At 40.4% G+C, this 14726-nt stretch overlaps 1 protein-coding gene across 1 annotated transcript; it reads right to left on the reverse strand.

Annotated features, from left to right (window-relative positions):
- Positions 1-6374: 6374 nt before the first annotated feature.
- Positions 6375-12071, reverse strand: LOC141771204 (uncharacterized). Its single transcript, XM_074641216.1, has 5 exons — positions 12024-12071; positions 8899-9157; positions 8606-8639; positions 8200-8398; positions 6375-7397 (listed from the first exon to the last, which is right to left on the reverse strand). Exons 1-5 carry the CDS (start codon positions 12064-12066, stop codon positions 7042-7044), a joined length of 891 nt encoding a protein of 296 aa, XP_074497317.1. The 5' UTR covers positions 12067-12071; the 3' UTR covers positions 6375-7041.
- Between the last annotated feature and the right edge of the window lie 2655 nt (positions 12072-14726).

The raw sequence follows: 14726 nt of genomic DNA on the forward strand, positions 1-14726 counted from the left end.
CGCTGCATTAGGCCACAGGTGAGTCATGTGACTCTCCTGTCTGTTTGCCTTAGTGCACCTTCACCTGCTTATTACTTTTCATTGACAAAGCGAGGCTGACAAAGCAAACATCTGACTTGAATGGACACAAACATGTAATTTACTTCTTCTCTGGCTGGATTAACATGCTAATCCAGCCATAATGGAGCCTGGTGGCTTTTTGACATGCTAGAACTAGAACTACTGCCTCGCAGTTTTACACCTCTGCCCACACTACAGCCCTTCAAACACGGTGTCACACTAGCCAGCTAGAAATCAATGTGGCCGAGACGAAAGAATTAATCATGTGCTGCACAAAACAACATTTGATCACAGAGCTAGTTTCACTTGATGGCCAACATGTTGAAACTGTGGAACACTTTAAATACCTCGGTACAGTCCTGGACACCCAGGTGAGCTTCTCTGTAAATACAGAGTATATCTTCAAGAGATGCTCACAGTGACCTTTATCTTCTAAGGAAACTTAGTGGCCTCGGTGTCAGCCGGCAGATTTTAGAATTAGTGTACAAAACTATTGTTGAGAGTGTTTTAACCTTTAACCTTCCTGCCTGGTACGGTCACCTACACTGTAGATAGAAGAATAAACTGTCTAGGATTGTGTCAATGGTAGGCAAAATAGGTGGTAAACCCCAAAAGCCCTTGACTCAACTTTTTACAGAAAGGACGAGGAAGAAGGCGAGGAGCGTCCTGGCAGATAGCTCCCATCCTCTCTTCAGCCAGTCGGGAGGAGCTATAGAGCCCCTCTGGCAACTAAACATGTGTTTAAAAAGTCTTTCATCCCAAATGCCATCAATATTCTTAACTCAACACAGTGACTGAGCAGATCTGAGCCACAGACACTGACATGAACTGTTTTTAATGTGTAACATAACCTGTCTCTGTTTTTTACTAACTGCTGTCTGTTGTTTTCTGTGTTTTGTGAGCCGAAGAGAAAAATCCACCCTGGTGGACAATAAAGTTTGATTGTATTGATCAGTTCATTATGAGTGGGCCTTCTGTGACGTTACCCACCGTAGGGGTCAAAGGTCACCACTCCTCAATCCCCAAGGATTTTCTTTTCAGTCAAATTTTCAATTTTGACGCATTTATAGATGAAAAGTCAAGTCAATAATCATGGTCAATGATAGATAAGTATGGTTGATCAGCATGTTTGCCAACCTTCAGACATCATAGTCTAATATGAGGATTAATCAGCCTGAGTTCTGAACGAACTGGCCCTCTACCTCCAAGAGGTCAGGGCCCAGTTACGTGTTGGTTAATCTTGTGTGACAAAGAGATTTTCCAAACAGACGGGTTAAAGCATAATAATACAATTTATTCCGAACAATTAATGTTGCATAAGTAAGATAACAGAGTTTACAGAATTCTGGATCCAATCAACGTGTCCCTGACAACATACAATGCATGGGTCAGTTCGCGAAGTCTGAACCCCGAGCTATCCCTGATCCAGCGTTTTTATGGTTTACACAATATCAATAGTCATGAGCTTATGGCACGTGATGTTTTTGCTGCATATCTTCTTTTTTGTTTCTTCTTCTGACTCCATCCTCCCGTGACCTTGTGAAAAGAACAGAACATGCAGTCCCGTGTGCCTCCCCCCTGTCCTCGCCCTTGAGTAGTTCAAAGCCTCTCCAAATGCTGCCGGAGATTATTACAATGTGACTATATAGAAATCTACAGTCACCGAATCACCTCCTCAAGGAACAAAACAGTGCAACAACAACTGAACAGCCCCAAGTCCTTCATTCCTTCACCCTGAGTTATGCCCTTAGAAGCTAATAATTGAGAGACAGTTATTGAGCAATCATGAAACAATACAACAGTTTTCAGCTTCCCTTATAAGCAGGTTATTTCAGGTCATTGTAAGCACTTTTGTACATAATAAATCCAACAGTTCACTAAAAAACTGAAATCACTAACTTTCTGTATTCTGTTTGGTGGTTTATGAGGCTTTTCAATCATTTCTAGTCTATTTGGTATAATATGTAATTTAGTTAATTTGTTCGACATCATGATAAGGCAGATTTTTCAACCAGTGGTTATGACATTAATGCCAGCTAGACAGAATAAAGCTCTGTCTGTCATGACAATAGAACTGTACTGAAAGCCTTTCCTTTACTCGGGTGACTCTTTACAGCCGTCTGAAGACAGCAGGTATCTGTTAAATCTACAGTATCTGGAGTGATGGAGTGGCCTTCAGTCCAGTACAGTATTGTCATGACAGACAGAGCTTTATTCTGTCTAGCTGGCATTAATGTCATAATCGCTGGTTGAAAAATCTGCATTATCATGATATAGAACTACTCGGCTACTGTCTTCCTAATGGAGTGCAGGGGATCAGGTGGAAGTGTCAGGTGTGTTGAAAGGATTAGCCACATAGTGCTTCTCACCTGCCGACATAAAGAAACAGCCCATAGTAAGGGTGTGAGAGAGAAAAGTGTCAATTATGTGAGAGATCTGAATAACATCTGTAGAGACCCTCCCTGTTGTATAACATCTGTAGAGACCCTCCCTGTTGTATAACATCTGTAGAGACCCTCCCTGTTGTATAACATCTGTAGAGACCCTCCCTGTAATTTATCACACACTTTTTGGATAAAAGACATTCATGTGTTAATGAAAATAACAAAACAAAAAAATATCTATGTATGTACTTATTTGTGTATTTATTTAGCCTATTTATCTTCTACTGTTACCTAGATTCTGAGCTTAAATAATGTTACACTTTTATAGAATGATCAAACTATCTTCTTGGCTTTTATTTTGACATGTTTGCCTTCACTTCCTGGTCACGTGACTGCCGTTCTCCGCTCCTCGATTCAAAACAGAAAATGACAGAAAGAAAGTTGAAGAAACTAAATCGGATCATTTTTTTAATTTGTTTTTTTTCGTTTTTCGTTTGGAAACAAGAAACAAACAGAGCCCCACGTGATTCCGTTTTTCGTTTGTGGTTTAAAAGGAAAAAACGAAAAACCCACGTGACTTCCGTTCTTCAATTCAAAACGAATAATGAGAAAAGGAATTCGCAAAAACAAACAAACGGCCCGGTTTGGGTTCGTTTTTCATTTTTTGATTCAGAAACCAAAAACCAGAAAACGGCTGTTTTCTGGTTTTTGGTTTAAAACGAAAAAATAAAAAAACGTTTTTTCCTTTCTGAATTCCAAAGGAAAAACGGAATATCCGATGATACCCAGACCAAAAAGCCAATGGGATTTTTCCATTGGCTTTTGCATTAATGCAGAAAATAAACTCTGTGGCAAATAAACGTTTATGATACTTACACGTTTTGTTCAGCAAGAAAATCTTCACAAATGAACACCACTTTTATGAAAAGTGTGAATGCAATCAGCAGAAGTAAAAAGCCAACGTTAGGCTATAAACAAACACCATGGTCGCATGAGCGTGAGTACAAACAACGAGGCATGATGACGTTTAGTAGTCTCGTTTAGCCACTGTTGGATTTATTATGTACAAAAGTGCTTACAATAACCTGACTGTTGGATTTGTTATGAATAGAGTGATTGTGAGGAAAGGGAGGAGGCAGGTGCTGTATTTCTTTTGCAAGGTCAAGAAGAGGAAGTAGTCAGAAGGAGATAACGAAGAAGACATGCAGCAGAAACATCACGTGCCATAAGCTCATGAATATTAATATTGTGTAAACCATGAATAGGCTGGATCAGGGATAGCTCGGGGTTCAGACTTCACGAACTGACCCATGCACTGTATGTTGTCAGGGACACGTAGACTGGATCCAGATATCTGTATACTCTTTTATTTTTACTTATGCAACATTGATTGTTCGGAATAAATTGTATTATTATGCTTTAACCCGTCTGTTTGGAAAATCTCTTTGTCATACAAGATTAACCAACACGTAACTGGGCCTTGACCTCTTGGAGGTAGAAGGCCAGTTCCTTCACCACCTGTTAGCAACCGCCTTTTTTAAGACACATAAAGGCTTCAAAATTCACGTGTGGGATATTTACTGACGTATTTTATGTCGTAGAACAAAACGTTAAAATAACTTCAGCTTGTGTTAACCACAGACCTTATATCAGGCATATAACTAAAAACCCATTGACTTCCAGACGAGGGAACCGGAAGTGCTAAAATGCTAACTCATTTCTGGGTTTTAGGACTCATTCCTGCTGCACTCTATGACCTTGACCTTTGACCACCAAAATCGAATCAGTTCATCCTCGAATCCAAGTGGACGTTTGTGCCAAATTTGAAGAAATTCACTCAAGGCGTTCCTGAGATATCGCTGATCCTAAAACATAATGCCTCCGACTACAGCTGTCGCCACAAAACACAACACCAAATCATAACAGCAGTCAAACACACGTACATACAACGTGGCAAAGTGGAAATACTCGTTACTGAAACAGCCTTTACCTATTTTAAGAGAATGAACTCATAAATTGATCATTATCATTGAGACAACTGACCATGCACGCTGCACATATATAAAAACTAAATTTGACATAACATACTGTATGTTGTATCTTAGTAAATCAAGTCTATGAGTGGAGCTATCGGCATGTTAAACGGTTACGTAACATATTCTATGTTTATTTTGCCATCAGAACGAGATGATAAGATAATAGATGTTAATGCGCTGAGCAATCCAACAAAGCTTTCACACTCTTTTGACTGCAAACCCATTGCTTTAAGTATTTGGTCAATAGCTGCTCGTCTTAGCACCAGTGTGTCTAGGCCATAGATACAGTTTATGATGTTTGAGCTTTTGCTTGTTAATGTTTAGGGTGATTGGAATTGGTCATTTCACATTAAATCCGTGTGAAATATTCACAACAACAGCTGAAAACACACGTTTGAATGTGTTTAATCTTCTACTCGATCCACTCTTCCATCCCGTTGCATCCATCCCATAATCTCTTAGTGTTGAGAAAGACAGAGCCGCAACACCTACGCCATTTATCTCAATCTGTGCTTTAGTCGTGCATATACTCAAACACATTTGTAAGGATATGTAACTGAATTTCAAACCCACACAGCTTGTTCCTTTCAGGGGCAGGGCAACAGGGTAGTTGGGTAGTTGGCTGTTTGGCCTGGTAGGCAATCATACCAATATTGAGCAACAAGGCTTTGAGGAATTGCATAACATTCATCATATGATAAACACAAGTGAAGGTTTGTGGTAAAAGTAAATCAGAAAAAGATGATCAAAAATTATTTCGAAATAGAAATATTCATATTGGCAAGGGAAAGAGTCTATGTATAAAGAAATGTATAAAGAAAAGAATACAGAAATCAATAAGTTTGTAAAAATAAATAGGGCAAAATTGCAAAGGGAAAATCATCAATAAATATATTTAATAATAAATAAATATATTTTAAAATATATTTTAATAAAAAATCAATTAAAAGAATATGTTAATTAATTTAAGTAAAAAAAAATGAATAAAAGGGAAAATTAAATAGAGTAGATAAATAGGGGAATTAATACAAAGGTAAATAAATAAAATCCAAAAATATTAATTTATGCCACATTTTATTAACTCATTTTTTTAGGGCTGTCAATCGATTCAAATATTTAGTCGCAATTAATCGCAAATTAATCACACAATTCATATCTGTTCAAGATCTTAAAGGGAGATTTGTCAAGTATTTAATACTCTTATTAACATGGGAGTGTGCTGACTATACTATGACTTGCCCCAAACTGCATGTGATTATCATAAAGTGGGCATGTCTGTAAAGGGGAGACTCGTGGGTACCCATAGAACCCATTTACATTCACATATCTTGAGGTCAGAGGTCAATGGACCCCTTTGAAAATGGCCATGCCAGTTTTTCCTCGCCAAAATTTAGCGTAAGCTTGGAGTGTTATTTATCCTCCTCCACGACAAGCTAGTATGACATGATTGGAACCAATGGATTTCTTAGGTTTTTCTAGTTTCATATCTTCACTCTAGCTTTAAAACTGAGCCCACTACAAAAAAAAAATTGCAAGTTGCATTAATGCGTTAAAGAAATTAGTGGCGTTAAAAAAAAATTGTTATTATCGCGTTAACTTTGACAGCCCTAATTTATTTTAAATATTATTTTTGGTACATTTAATGGCATTTTAATGTATTTATCGAATAATTTATTCATTTGTTTATTTATTTTTTATTTTGGCAGATTCTGTCCGCCATAGCTGAGTCCTTCTTGCATGTGACAAAGGAAGACAGCAAGAAGGTGTCCCTGCAGGCTTTCCTTTAGGATGTCTATCTCAGCACATACAGTATAAAAACTGAGAGCGCTCACACAAACAAACGCATACACAAGTCCACATTCAGCAGCACATGAGCTGTAAACCCAAGAGATTATTATTTTTTTTGCTATGCGACAAAATCTCAGATAAGCACACACGACCATCCAGGCTCAGCGTATCATCCCTCCTCTCCAAACCGTGGCCCTGCTTTCAGCACGCCAGCCAGCAAACAGCAGATGGATGTAGAGAGAAAGACGCACGGTTCATGGTGACAGCAGGATTTATTTAGAGCTCACCTTTGGACTGCATTTCATGTAGGATATGTGCAGATGTGGGTTAATGGGAGTGATTCCTGAAAGCAGGGCAAAGGGAGCAAAGCGTCAATGAAATGGAGAGAATGTGGATGAGGAGGAAATGTTCACTGAGGTCAGATAAAAAAAAGTATAAAATGAACACAGCAATGAGACAAGCAGTGGAGAAACACAACTGTGAAAAGACTAAAACGTCCGTGTGGCTGTCTGGAATCATTACGCCGCTCACTCAGTTAACCTCAAGTCATCCTGTGGCATGGAAAGACTGATACAACACAGACAGACAGTGTTCAGAGGAGTCAAGATCATGAATGATTTACCTGAGGAGCATGGGCATAACGCCAGGAAGAACACCTTCATTAATTTATAAATTCGACGCATAGATAACAAACGAGTGATTAATTAATGCCCTTATATTATAAAGGAAAACCAACACAAGGGTTTTGATGAGAAGAAAAGGTCCCTCTCTTTCTAAAAAGCAAATCCTCCACAGTCAAATGCATCAAAGTCGGAGTCTCCTTCGAAGTCGAAGCTGTTGAAGTGAGGGGAGTCCACGTCCTGGCTGCAGGCGTGGAAGGAGCCTCCGGCAGGGAGCTCGGAGAAGCCCCCTGTGCCGTGGGCGATCTCCGGGGCTCTGGTGGCGAGGGGAGAGGAAGGGGGGCAGGAGGTGAGGTAGCCCAGAGCGGAGGAGGCCGCTGCCCCTCCCATCAGCAGGCACACCGCCCTCACTGCCCGGGCATCGCTGCTGTTGCCATGGCGAAGACAATCTGACATGCGATGAGGAGGGACCACAGAGACGCTGCGCAGGGGTCGCCGTGGTCCACTGCCTGTAGAAGTCATTGGAAAAATAATATCAACAATACATAATTAATTTTGCTTTTATTAAATACACCAAATCAGAAAACCACTTAGTTTAGGGAAAAAGTCGTGGTTTGGCTTAAAAAAAGTACGTAGACTAAGTAAAACACATACGGAAACAACGTAGCACAACTACGGAAAACACGTCACAAACTTCAATAAAAAAAACGTGACCAACGTCATGTGACAAACATCACTAACATAACTTACAAAACAAAACACCGGTCAACAACGGTCTCGAACACGGTGTTTCCTGGTTAAAAGTCGGGTGTTTGTTGGACCCATCTGTCTCCCCAACCGCCCACCATAAGTGGTCTTTCTTGCTTTTTATTGTACGTCACTAGCTATGAGCATTGCATTTCTACGTGGATGCTTTTACATTGCAGTCAGTACAGGATACATGACGTACAAATGAACTGCAGAAATCAAGAAAGGCGTTCTTATGTACGCTAAACGCCTTGCGCATTATTGTGTCATTTTTGTGCAAACGGGTTGTACATGCATGAATATGCACTAAAAGCATGCGCGGCCGGCCCGGCTATGTCAACAAAGCATGGAGAAACTTGGATTACAACACACACAGAGGGAGAGTGACTTCATTCTCTGCTCAGGTAGACATTACTCCTCTATATCTTTACATAGACAATAGTTGTTTACTTCTACATAAATGCTCTGGATATTGAATTTAGCACCTTTAAGTGGTGAAGATGTTTTCTTCATTTGCTTTTTTACTATATGCAGCTTTAAGCTGAGTTATTACATCTGGATGACCTGATAGCGGACCTATGCTGTGGCTTCTCTCTCTTAAGGAGCCTCCCCGCTCAGGGACTCGAAAAAAAGGAGGGGTGCCCTCGCCAACCCTGGGTGACCCGGGGTCTTTATCACTGGAGGAGTCGGGCAGGGGGTCTCTGTCGGTGATGCAGGGAGTGATGCTGCGCTGTCTCTGAAGTGTCTGGGGTGACATGACACCCTAGAGAATGAGACAAAAACAAGGTTATTATATCACAGAGATACATGGTGTAGTGGTAACACAGAAACCTCACAAGAATTCCCTTTGGATGTTTGTAGATATTACATGTTTTTAAGATTTCTCAGATATCAGAAACGTATGTATAAACTTGAGCGGTGAGGTGTTGAGATGAAGACATGAAAACAAGGCTCAAAACTGCTGACTCACCTCTCTCACTTTCCTGATCAAGTTCAGCCACATACTGTGAAAGGTAAAATGACGAGTCATTATATTTGAACCAGAGCCATGCCTGTAAATTATTTATGACAATACAGGCAAAAGAGCAGTATTGCCCCCAATCTGATAATCATCTGCGGTAAACATGTCTGATAGTAAGTGGGACAAAGGAGGCCAAAATTCTTGCATGCGTTCGGCAATATGTCACCATGTGCAGTTAACATCCCATAATGAGTGGGGCAAAGGACATGAACCCAGCGTGACTGTGTGAGAGACAGACTCACTTGCAGTCATCTGGGTTTTCAGTGAGGAGCAGCAGGAACTTGTTCTGTGGCAGGATGAGGGCGAAGCAGCAGTCCCTCCTGCCCCCTGGAGGCAACTTGGGCAGGTCGAGGATTTCTCGTCCCTCTACAATCGACTCGCAGTTGGTTTGTAGCGCCACCAACTGGTCTGGAGGGGACTCTGCATCGCGGCACACCAACAGGCTTCCCTCCAGGGTCAGCACAAGGTATTTCTCCTTCCACTGCTTAAACATGAAGCCTCCTGCAGCAAAATAAAAGACACAAAGAGAGGCATGTCTGTAGGAGCTGGAGTTTGTCTGTTTATTTTTGCTTTCGTTGTCTTGGGTGATTCATGGAGTGAAAGAATGCTGTAGATGAAAGTAGATGTGAAAATCTGGACAGAAGATTGTTTTTTAGGACTAATACTCTATAGCTATGTTAGCAGCTCTGAGGATGTAACCTACTTTGGCACAGCGGTGCTTCGAGCTAGATGCTAATGCTAGCATGGCATTGGGTCGAGTCTAGAAGGTAACCCGCAAATTGCAAAAACTCTCGCGAGACTCACTGCCCGACGACCTATCCTAACCTTAACCATTCAAGGTCAATGTCTAACCTTAACCATCTGGCGCGAGTTTCGCCATTTGCGTATTACCTTCTAGCCACGGCCTGAAAATTGCTCGCCTGGCGCATACGCCAAAAAAGTTTCTAGCTTCTGAGTTTACGTCTGGGGTATGCAGCCCTCTGAAAGATGGTACATGCCCACAGGCTCCGCCCTTTCCACGCTTCCCATTCATTATCTATGTAAGCAACCGTGCAATGCATTCTGGTAACGTGGCGGCGCGATTTGAGAAATGCACCCTCACGTCAGCCGCTCCTCATTTATATAAAGCTGAAGTCTAGGCTACTTTATGCACATCAGGGGCGTCCGGTGCGACTCGCCGCCTCTGGAAACTCCCAAGAAACTTTTAAACTAAACTAACCTGGTGCCTAAACCTAAAGAAGTTGTAGTTTTGTGTCTAAACCTAAAGAAGTTGTAGTTTTATTGCCTAAACCTAAAGAAGTTGTAGTTTTACTACCTAAACCTAAAGAAGTTGTAGTTGTATTGCCTAAACCTAAATAAGTTGTAGTTGTATTGCCTAGACCTAAATAAGTTGTAGTTGTATTGCCTAAACCTAAATAAGTTGTAGTTTTATTGCCTAAACCTAAAGAAGCTGTAGTTTTATTGCCTAAACCTAAAGAAGCTGTAGTTGTATTGCCTAGACCTAAATAAGTTGTAGTTGTATTGCCTAGACCTAAAGAAGTTGTAGTTTTATTGCCTAAACCTAAAGAAGTTGTAGTTTTACTACCTAAACCTAAAGAAGTTGTAGTTGTATTGCCTAAACCTAAATAAGTTGTAGTTGTATTGCCTAGACCTAAATAAGTTGTAGTTGTATTGCCTAAACCTAAATAAGTTGTAGTTTTATTGCCTAAACCTAAAGAAGCTGTAGTTGTATTGCCTAGACCTAAATAAGTTGTAGTTGTATTGCCTAGACCTAAATAAGTTGTAGTTGTATTGCCTAAACCTAAAGAAGTTGTAGTTTTGTTGCCTAAACCTAAAGAAGCCGTTTTGTTTGTGTTCAAATTGTAACGTTTCATTCAGTTTTACATGATAGAACGTGTTGCTTTTAAGTTTCACTTTCACTTTTACAATGTAGTAGGTGTAGTAGGCCCGTAATGACCCACATTTATGGTGCTTATAGCGACTGATAACTCCTATTTAATGGCCTGAATCGGGTGCCAATTTCAAGTAAGGGCTGCTCTAAAGCTGAATAAAAAACTGAAACAATGACAGAAACGAACAAATGGTGAAAAAAGCAACTGCATGTGGCCTGAAATCTGAAATAACTGGAGAAATGTAAACTAGAGATAGAGAGTATAATGCTCAGAGCAGCATGAAGATGTGAAAGTTGAATAGTTATAATGTAAATCTCCCTGTCCTTGCAACCAGCCATCAAGGACAACTTTAACGAGCAGAAACAAAAGGAAAAGCTTCTGTTATTGTGAGTTTTCAGGACAGGACACACATGATGCCGTAAGTGCCCCAGTCAGCCGTCCATTGTGTAATAATGATAATAGATGGCGAGCACATGCTGATGGACGGGGAAGATGTGCTCTATTTCTCCATACAGAGGATTAAAGATGAACAGGTGGAGAGGGGGAGAGATAGAGATATAGGAGTTTAGATGGACTGCTATTATCATGGCATCTACTTGGAAACACTGATGTGCCAACAACTTTATAGATTTAAAAACATGATTGTTATGGTATTTTACTATTATCAGTCCACAGGTAAGAGATAAAGAGAATACGTTTCACTGCTAGTAAACTAAGCCACCGTGACGCCACTATCAAATGAACTCGATGGAGATATAAAACAGATGTAACATAAGCACAAAGACATCGGCTGAATCCTGACTTTGAAAACAAACTTGTCATTCTGTTAGAACACATCTGGGAGCGATTCAATCATTGTTAGGTCTACAGCTGTTCTTGGAGGAATAAATACCAAATATTTATTACTCCATTAGAGGGAATATCACAAACACAAGTTCAATACACTCAATAAGTCTAAAATTGTCTAAAAAAAAAAAAAAGACTGAAAAAGTGTAATTTTGTCAACTCAATGCCTGAGATTCTTCAAAAAGTATAAAAATGTGTTTGAATTTTGGCTGTCAATAATGTTGGACAGACAGTTAGTATTTAGTTTAGTCTATTTGTGATGGGACAGTGCAAATTAATAGATACATATGGTATAGAATAAAATGCCAGAATTAGCCAAAAGGCAATTTTTCATCTGTTGTCCCTGGCCAAGGTGTTACAGAAGGCATCATAAAATACATCATAACACATGACGTCAACTCTGATCATTCACTGTCTGCTTGTCAGATTCAAATTAGAAACTGCAGTCAAACATAGGTGGATAGGGAGAGTATTTAAAAAAAACACTGTGCTTCAAGTAACCCACATCTAATGCTGAAATGTTTTTTATAGAATGAGCACAAACATGAAGTAAACAACAATCAGACAAAGAGATACAGTCCATCAGCCACTAATGAAGGCAGAGTAGGAAGGAATCAAAGCAGGCCTACCATATTTCTTGAGGAAGCCTCGATGAACGCCTGCTGTGCTCATGCCTGTGGTCATCACAGCAACAGGGACTAAATGAGAGGGAGAGCATTTGATGCTGAAAAATAGGGTAAGAGAGAGAGAGAGAGAGAGAGAGAGAGAGAGAGAGAGAGAGAGAGAGAGAGAGAGAGAGAGAGAGAGAGAATAATCCCCACTATTTAGGCCTTCCTTCCTTAAACCCGTGCTGTTGTGAGTGGAATTGGAACCGTCCCCGCTTATGCACACATAAACATCATATGAGCGTAAGAGCCAAATAATCATAACAGCAATGGATAAATCCCACCAGAAAGATCCCATGATTTTACATGGCGGCCATCACCAGATGTCTCGCTGGACTCTTCCCATACTTCTCCTCTCACACAGATTTAAACCTCTATTCGCAGTCTTTGCACACAACATATGGGCGATTCATATTAGTTCATCATTAAACCGTCATCAAACCAGTGTATCTCTGTGCCCTTGGATGGCCTCCGAACTAGGGCTTGGGTCACCTCCCGCTCAGGCAGATTAAAAACAGAGGGATTATTATTCTTGCACAGCTGGAAGCCTGTTGTTGCAGTGCTGTGGATAGGCCCAACCAAGATTTTAATCTGCCCAGACCTGGGATATGTGCCCTCCTACAACAACCTCCAAGATATTAACTGATTTGCAATGTCATATATCCAAGCGGGATTAAACGTCGTTGTCTCTCGGGCTGTGTTTGCTTATCACAGTTAGAATAACATTATGTAACAAGAGGGATCTAAGACAAACACTGTCACACCACGAGGTCATAGTATCTGATGGGAGAGCTTGATTTCACAGAAGCAAACTTAACCTGCATGTTTAGTTTCATCCAGTTTTATTTTGGCTTGGGTTTGAGACATTGGGAGATTACTTGTGTCTTTGGTAAAACTAACCATCATTTATAAATGGTAAATTGATAGTTAATTAAACTTATTTTACTGTTAACAAACAATGAAATGATAATTGATCATGTTTATTGCTATAATATCTGTTATTTTATCATTAGTTTGTGTAATATGAAATAATTAATTAATTAGTAGTTTGCCAGCTAGTTTGCCAAATTGTCAGCTAGTTTGCCAGCTAGTTTTCCAGCTTGCCAGCTTGCCAGCTAGCCAGCTATTTGCCAGCTTGCCAGCTAGTTTGCCAGCTTGCCAGCTAGTTTGCCAGCTAGTTTGCCAAATTGCCAGCTAGTTTGCCAGCTTGCCAGCTAGCCAGCTAGTTTGCCAGCTTGCCAGCTAGTTTGCCAGCTTGCTGGAACGTAAGCGGAGTTTTTTTAACGGAGTGTTTCTGCAGGAAAAGTTGCTGTGTCTCAGTAAAAAAAATGTCTAAAGTTGAAACGCTGAGAGCTTTTGTCAACGAGCGACTGACTGCTTCTGCTGAAGAGGTATTTGAGCTGTTTGAAAGCACGCTAGCAGAGTACGAGGAGGAACTGTGTTGTCTAAAAGAGGAGAACGAGCAACAGCGGAAACTACTGGACGCCTTTTTCAACCCTGAAGTCCGGTTACTCAGAGCAGGTCTGTACAGTTTCATTGTTTTATTATCACTTTTAACTGCTGAGAAAACCAGTGGAGGAAGTATTCAGATCCTCTACTGAAGTATAACATACTCTGTTACAAGATCTTATATACCGTCTATGGTTACAAGTAAAAGTAGCTTTGGTCCAGGACTACTTCCTGTCAGCTACTGCATTAACAGACATTGCAACAGGAAATAGAAGGGGACCCATTGAGAATGTTTAAGTTGTCATGATTGTCAAGGTCTCTAATCAGGCAAATGTACTTTAACTATTTAAAGTAAAAGTACTCACACTTGGGTTGATTTATTTATCAATTTTATTTAGGCAGGTCTGTACAGTTTTATTATCACTTTTAACTGCTGAGAAACCAGTGCTGGAGATTTAGATCTTTTACTGAAGTAAAAGTACTAATACCAAATACTCGGTTACAAGTAAAAGTCTATGAAAATGTAACATAAATGCCGTTAGCCGTGATGTCTAGCTCTGCTTTTCATGGTAATGTGTGAAACCCAAAGTGTTTCCATACTTTACTGTATGTGTAGTGTTTACCACTTTGGATATAAAATGTGAGGGTGCAGGTCGTATCCATGCAGGCCCTCCGCCGTTTTCTGCTTTGTCATTTCGGCTCGCTGCTGCTGGCTGCAGGTTGTTTTGGTTGAAGGATACAGAACGTATATGACGTCACGTTACTCTGACTACAACAATAAAAGCGGTAACTTCCCTCTACCTCCACATAGACTCAAATGAAGCAAATATATAGATTCTGGCATTAAAAAATCAATTTAAAAATCGTGAAAACCAAAATTGCGTTACATAGGTGAATCAATCTTTTTTCCCACCCCTATAAGACGTGTGTATGTATTTCATGATTCTCCACAGATGTCCAGCAGCTGGCGTTGAGTAAAGAAGAGGTTCCCCCTGAACAGCAGGAGTGGAGCTCCAGTTTGGACCAGGAGGACCCAGATCCCCCACACATTAAAGAGGAACAGGAGGACCTCTGGACCAGTCAGGAGGAGGCTGATATCAAGGTCCAATTCACTTCTATCCCTGTGAAGAGTGAAGATGAAGAGAAAGCTCAGTCCTCACAGCATCATGAAGGCCAAACTGAGGATAACAGAGAGGCAGAGCATTTGAAAACAGAAGC

The sequence above is a fragment of the Sebastes fasciatus genome, chromosome 7 (genome assembly GCF_043250625.1).
Source record: "Sebastes fasciatus isolate fSebFas1 chromosome 7, fSebFas1.pri, whole genome shotgun sequence".
Classification (NCBI taxonomy): Eukaryota; Metazoa; Chordata; class Actinopteri; order Perciformes; family Sebastidae; genus Sebastes; species Sebastes fasciatus.

Excerpts from the sequence above, each read along its gene's own strand:
- LOC141771204 (XM_074641216.1), bottom strand. The coding sequence starts at position 12,066 with ATGAGCACAGCAGGCGTTCATCGAGGCTTCCTCAAGAAATATG. Across the intron at positions 9,158-12,023 it reads AGGCTTCCTCAAGAAATATG|GAGGCTTCATGTTTAAGCAG; the intron begins GTAGGCCTGCTT and ends ATTTTGCTGCAG. Across the intron at positions 7,398-8,199 it reads CAGCATAGGTCCGCTATCAG|GCAGTGGACCACGGCGACCC; the intron begins GTCATCCAGATG and ends TGACTTCTACAG.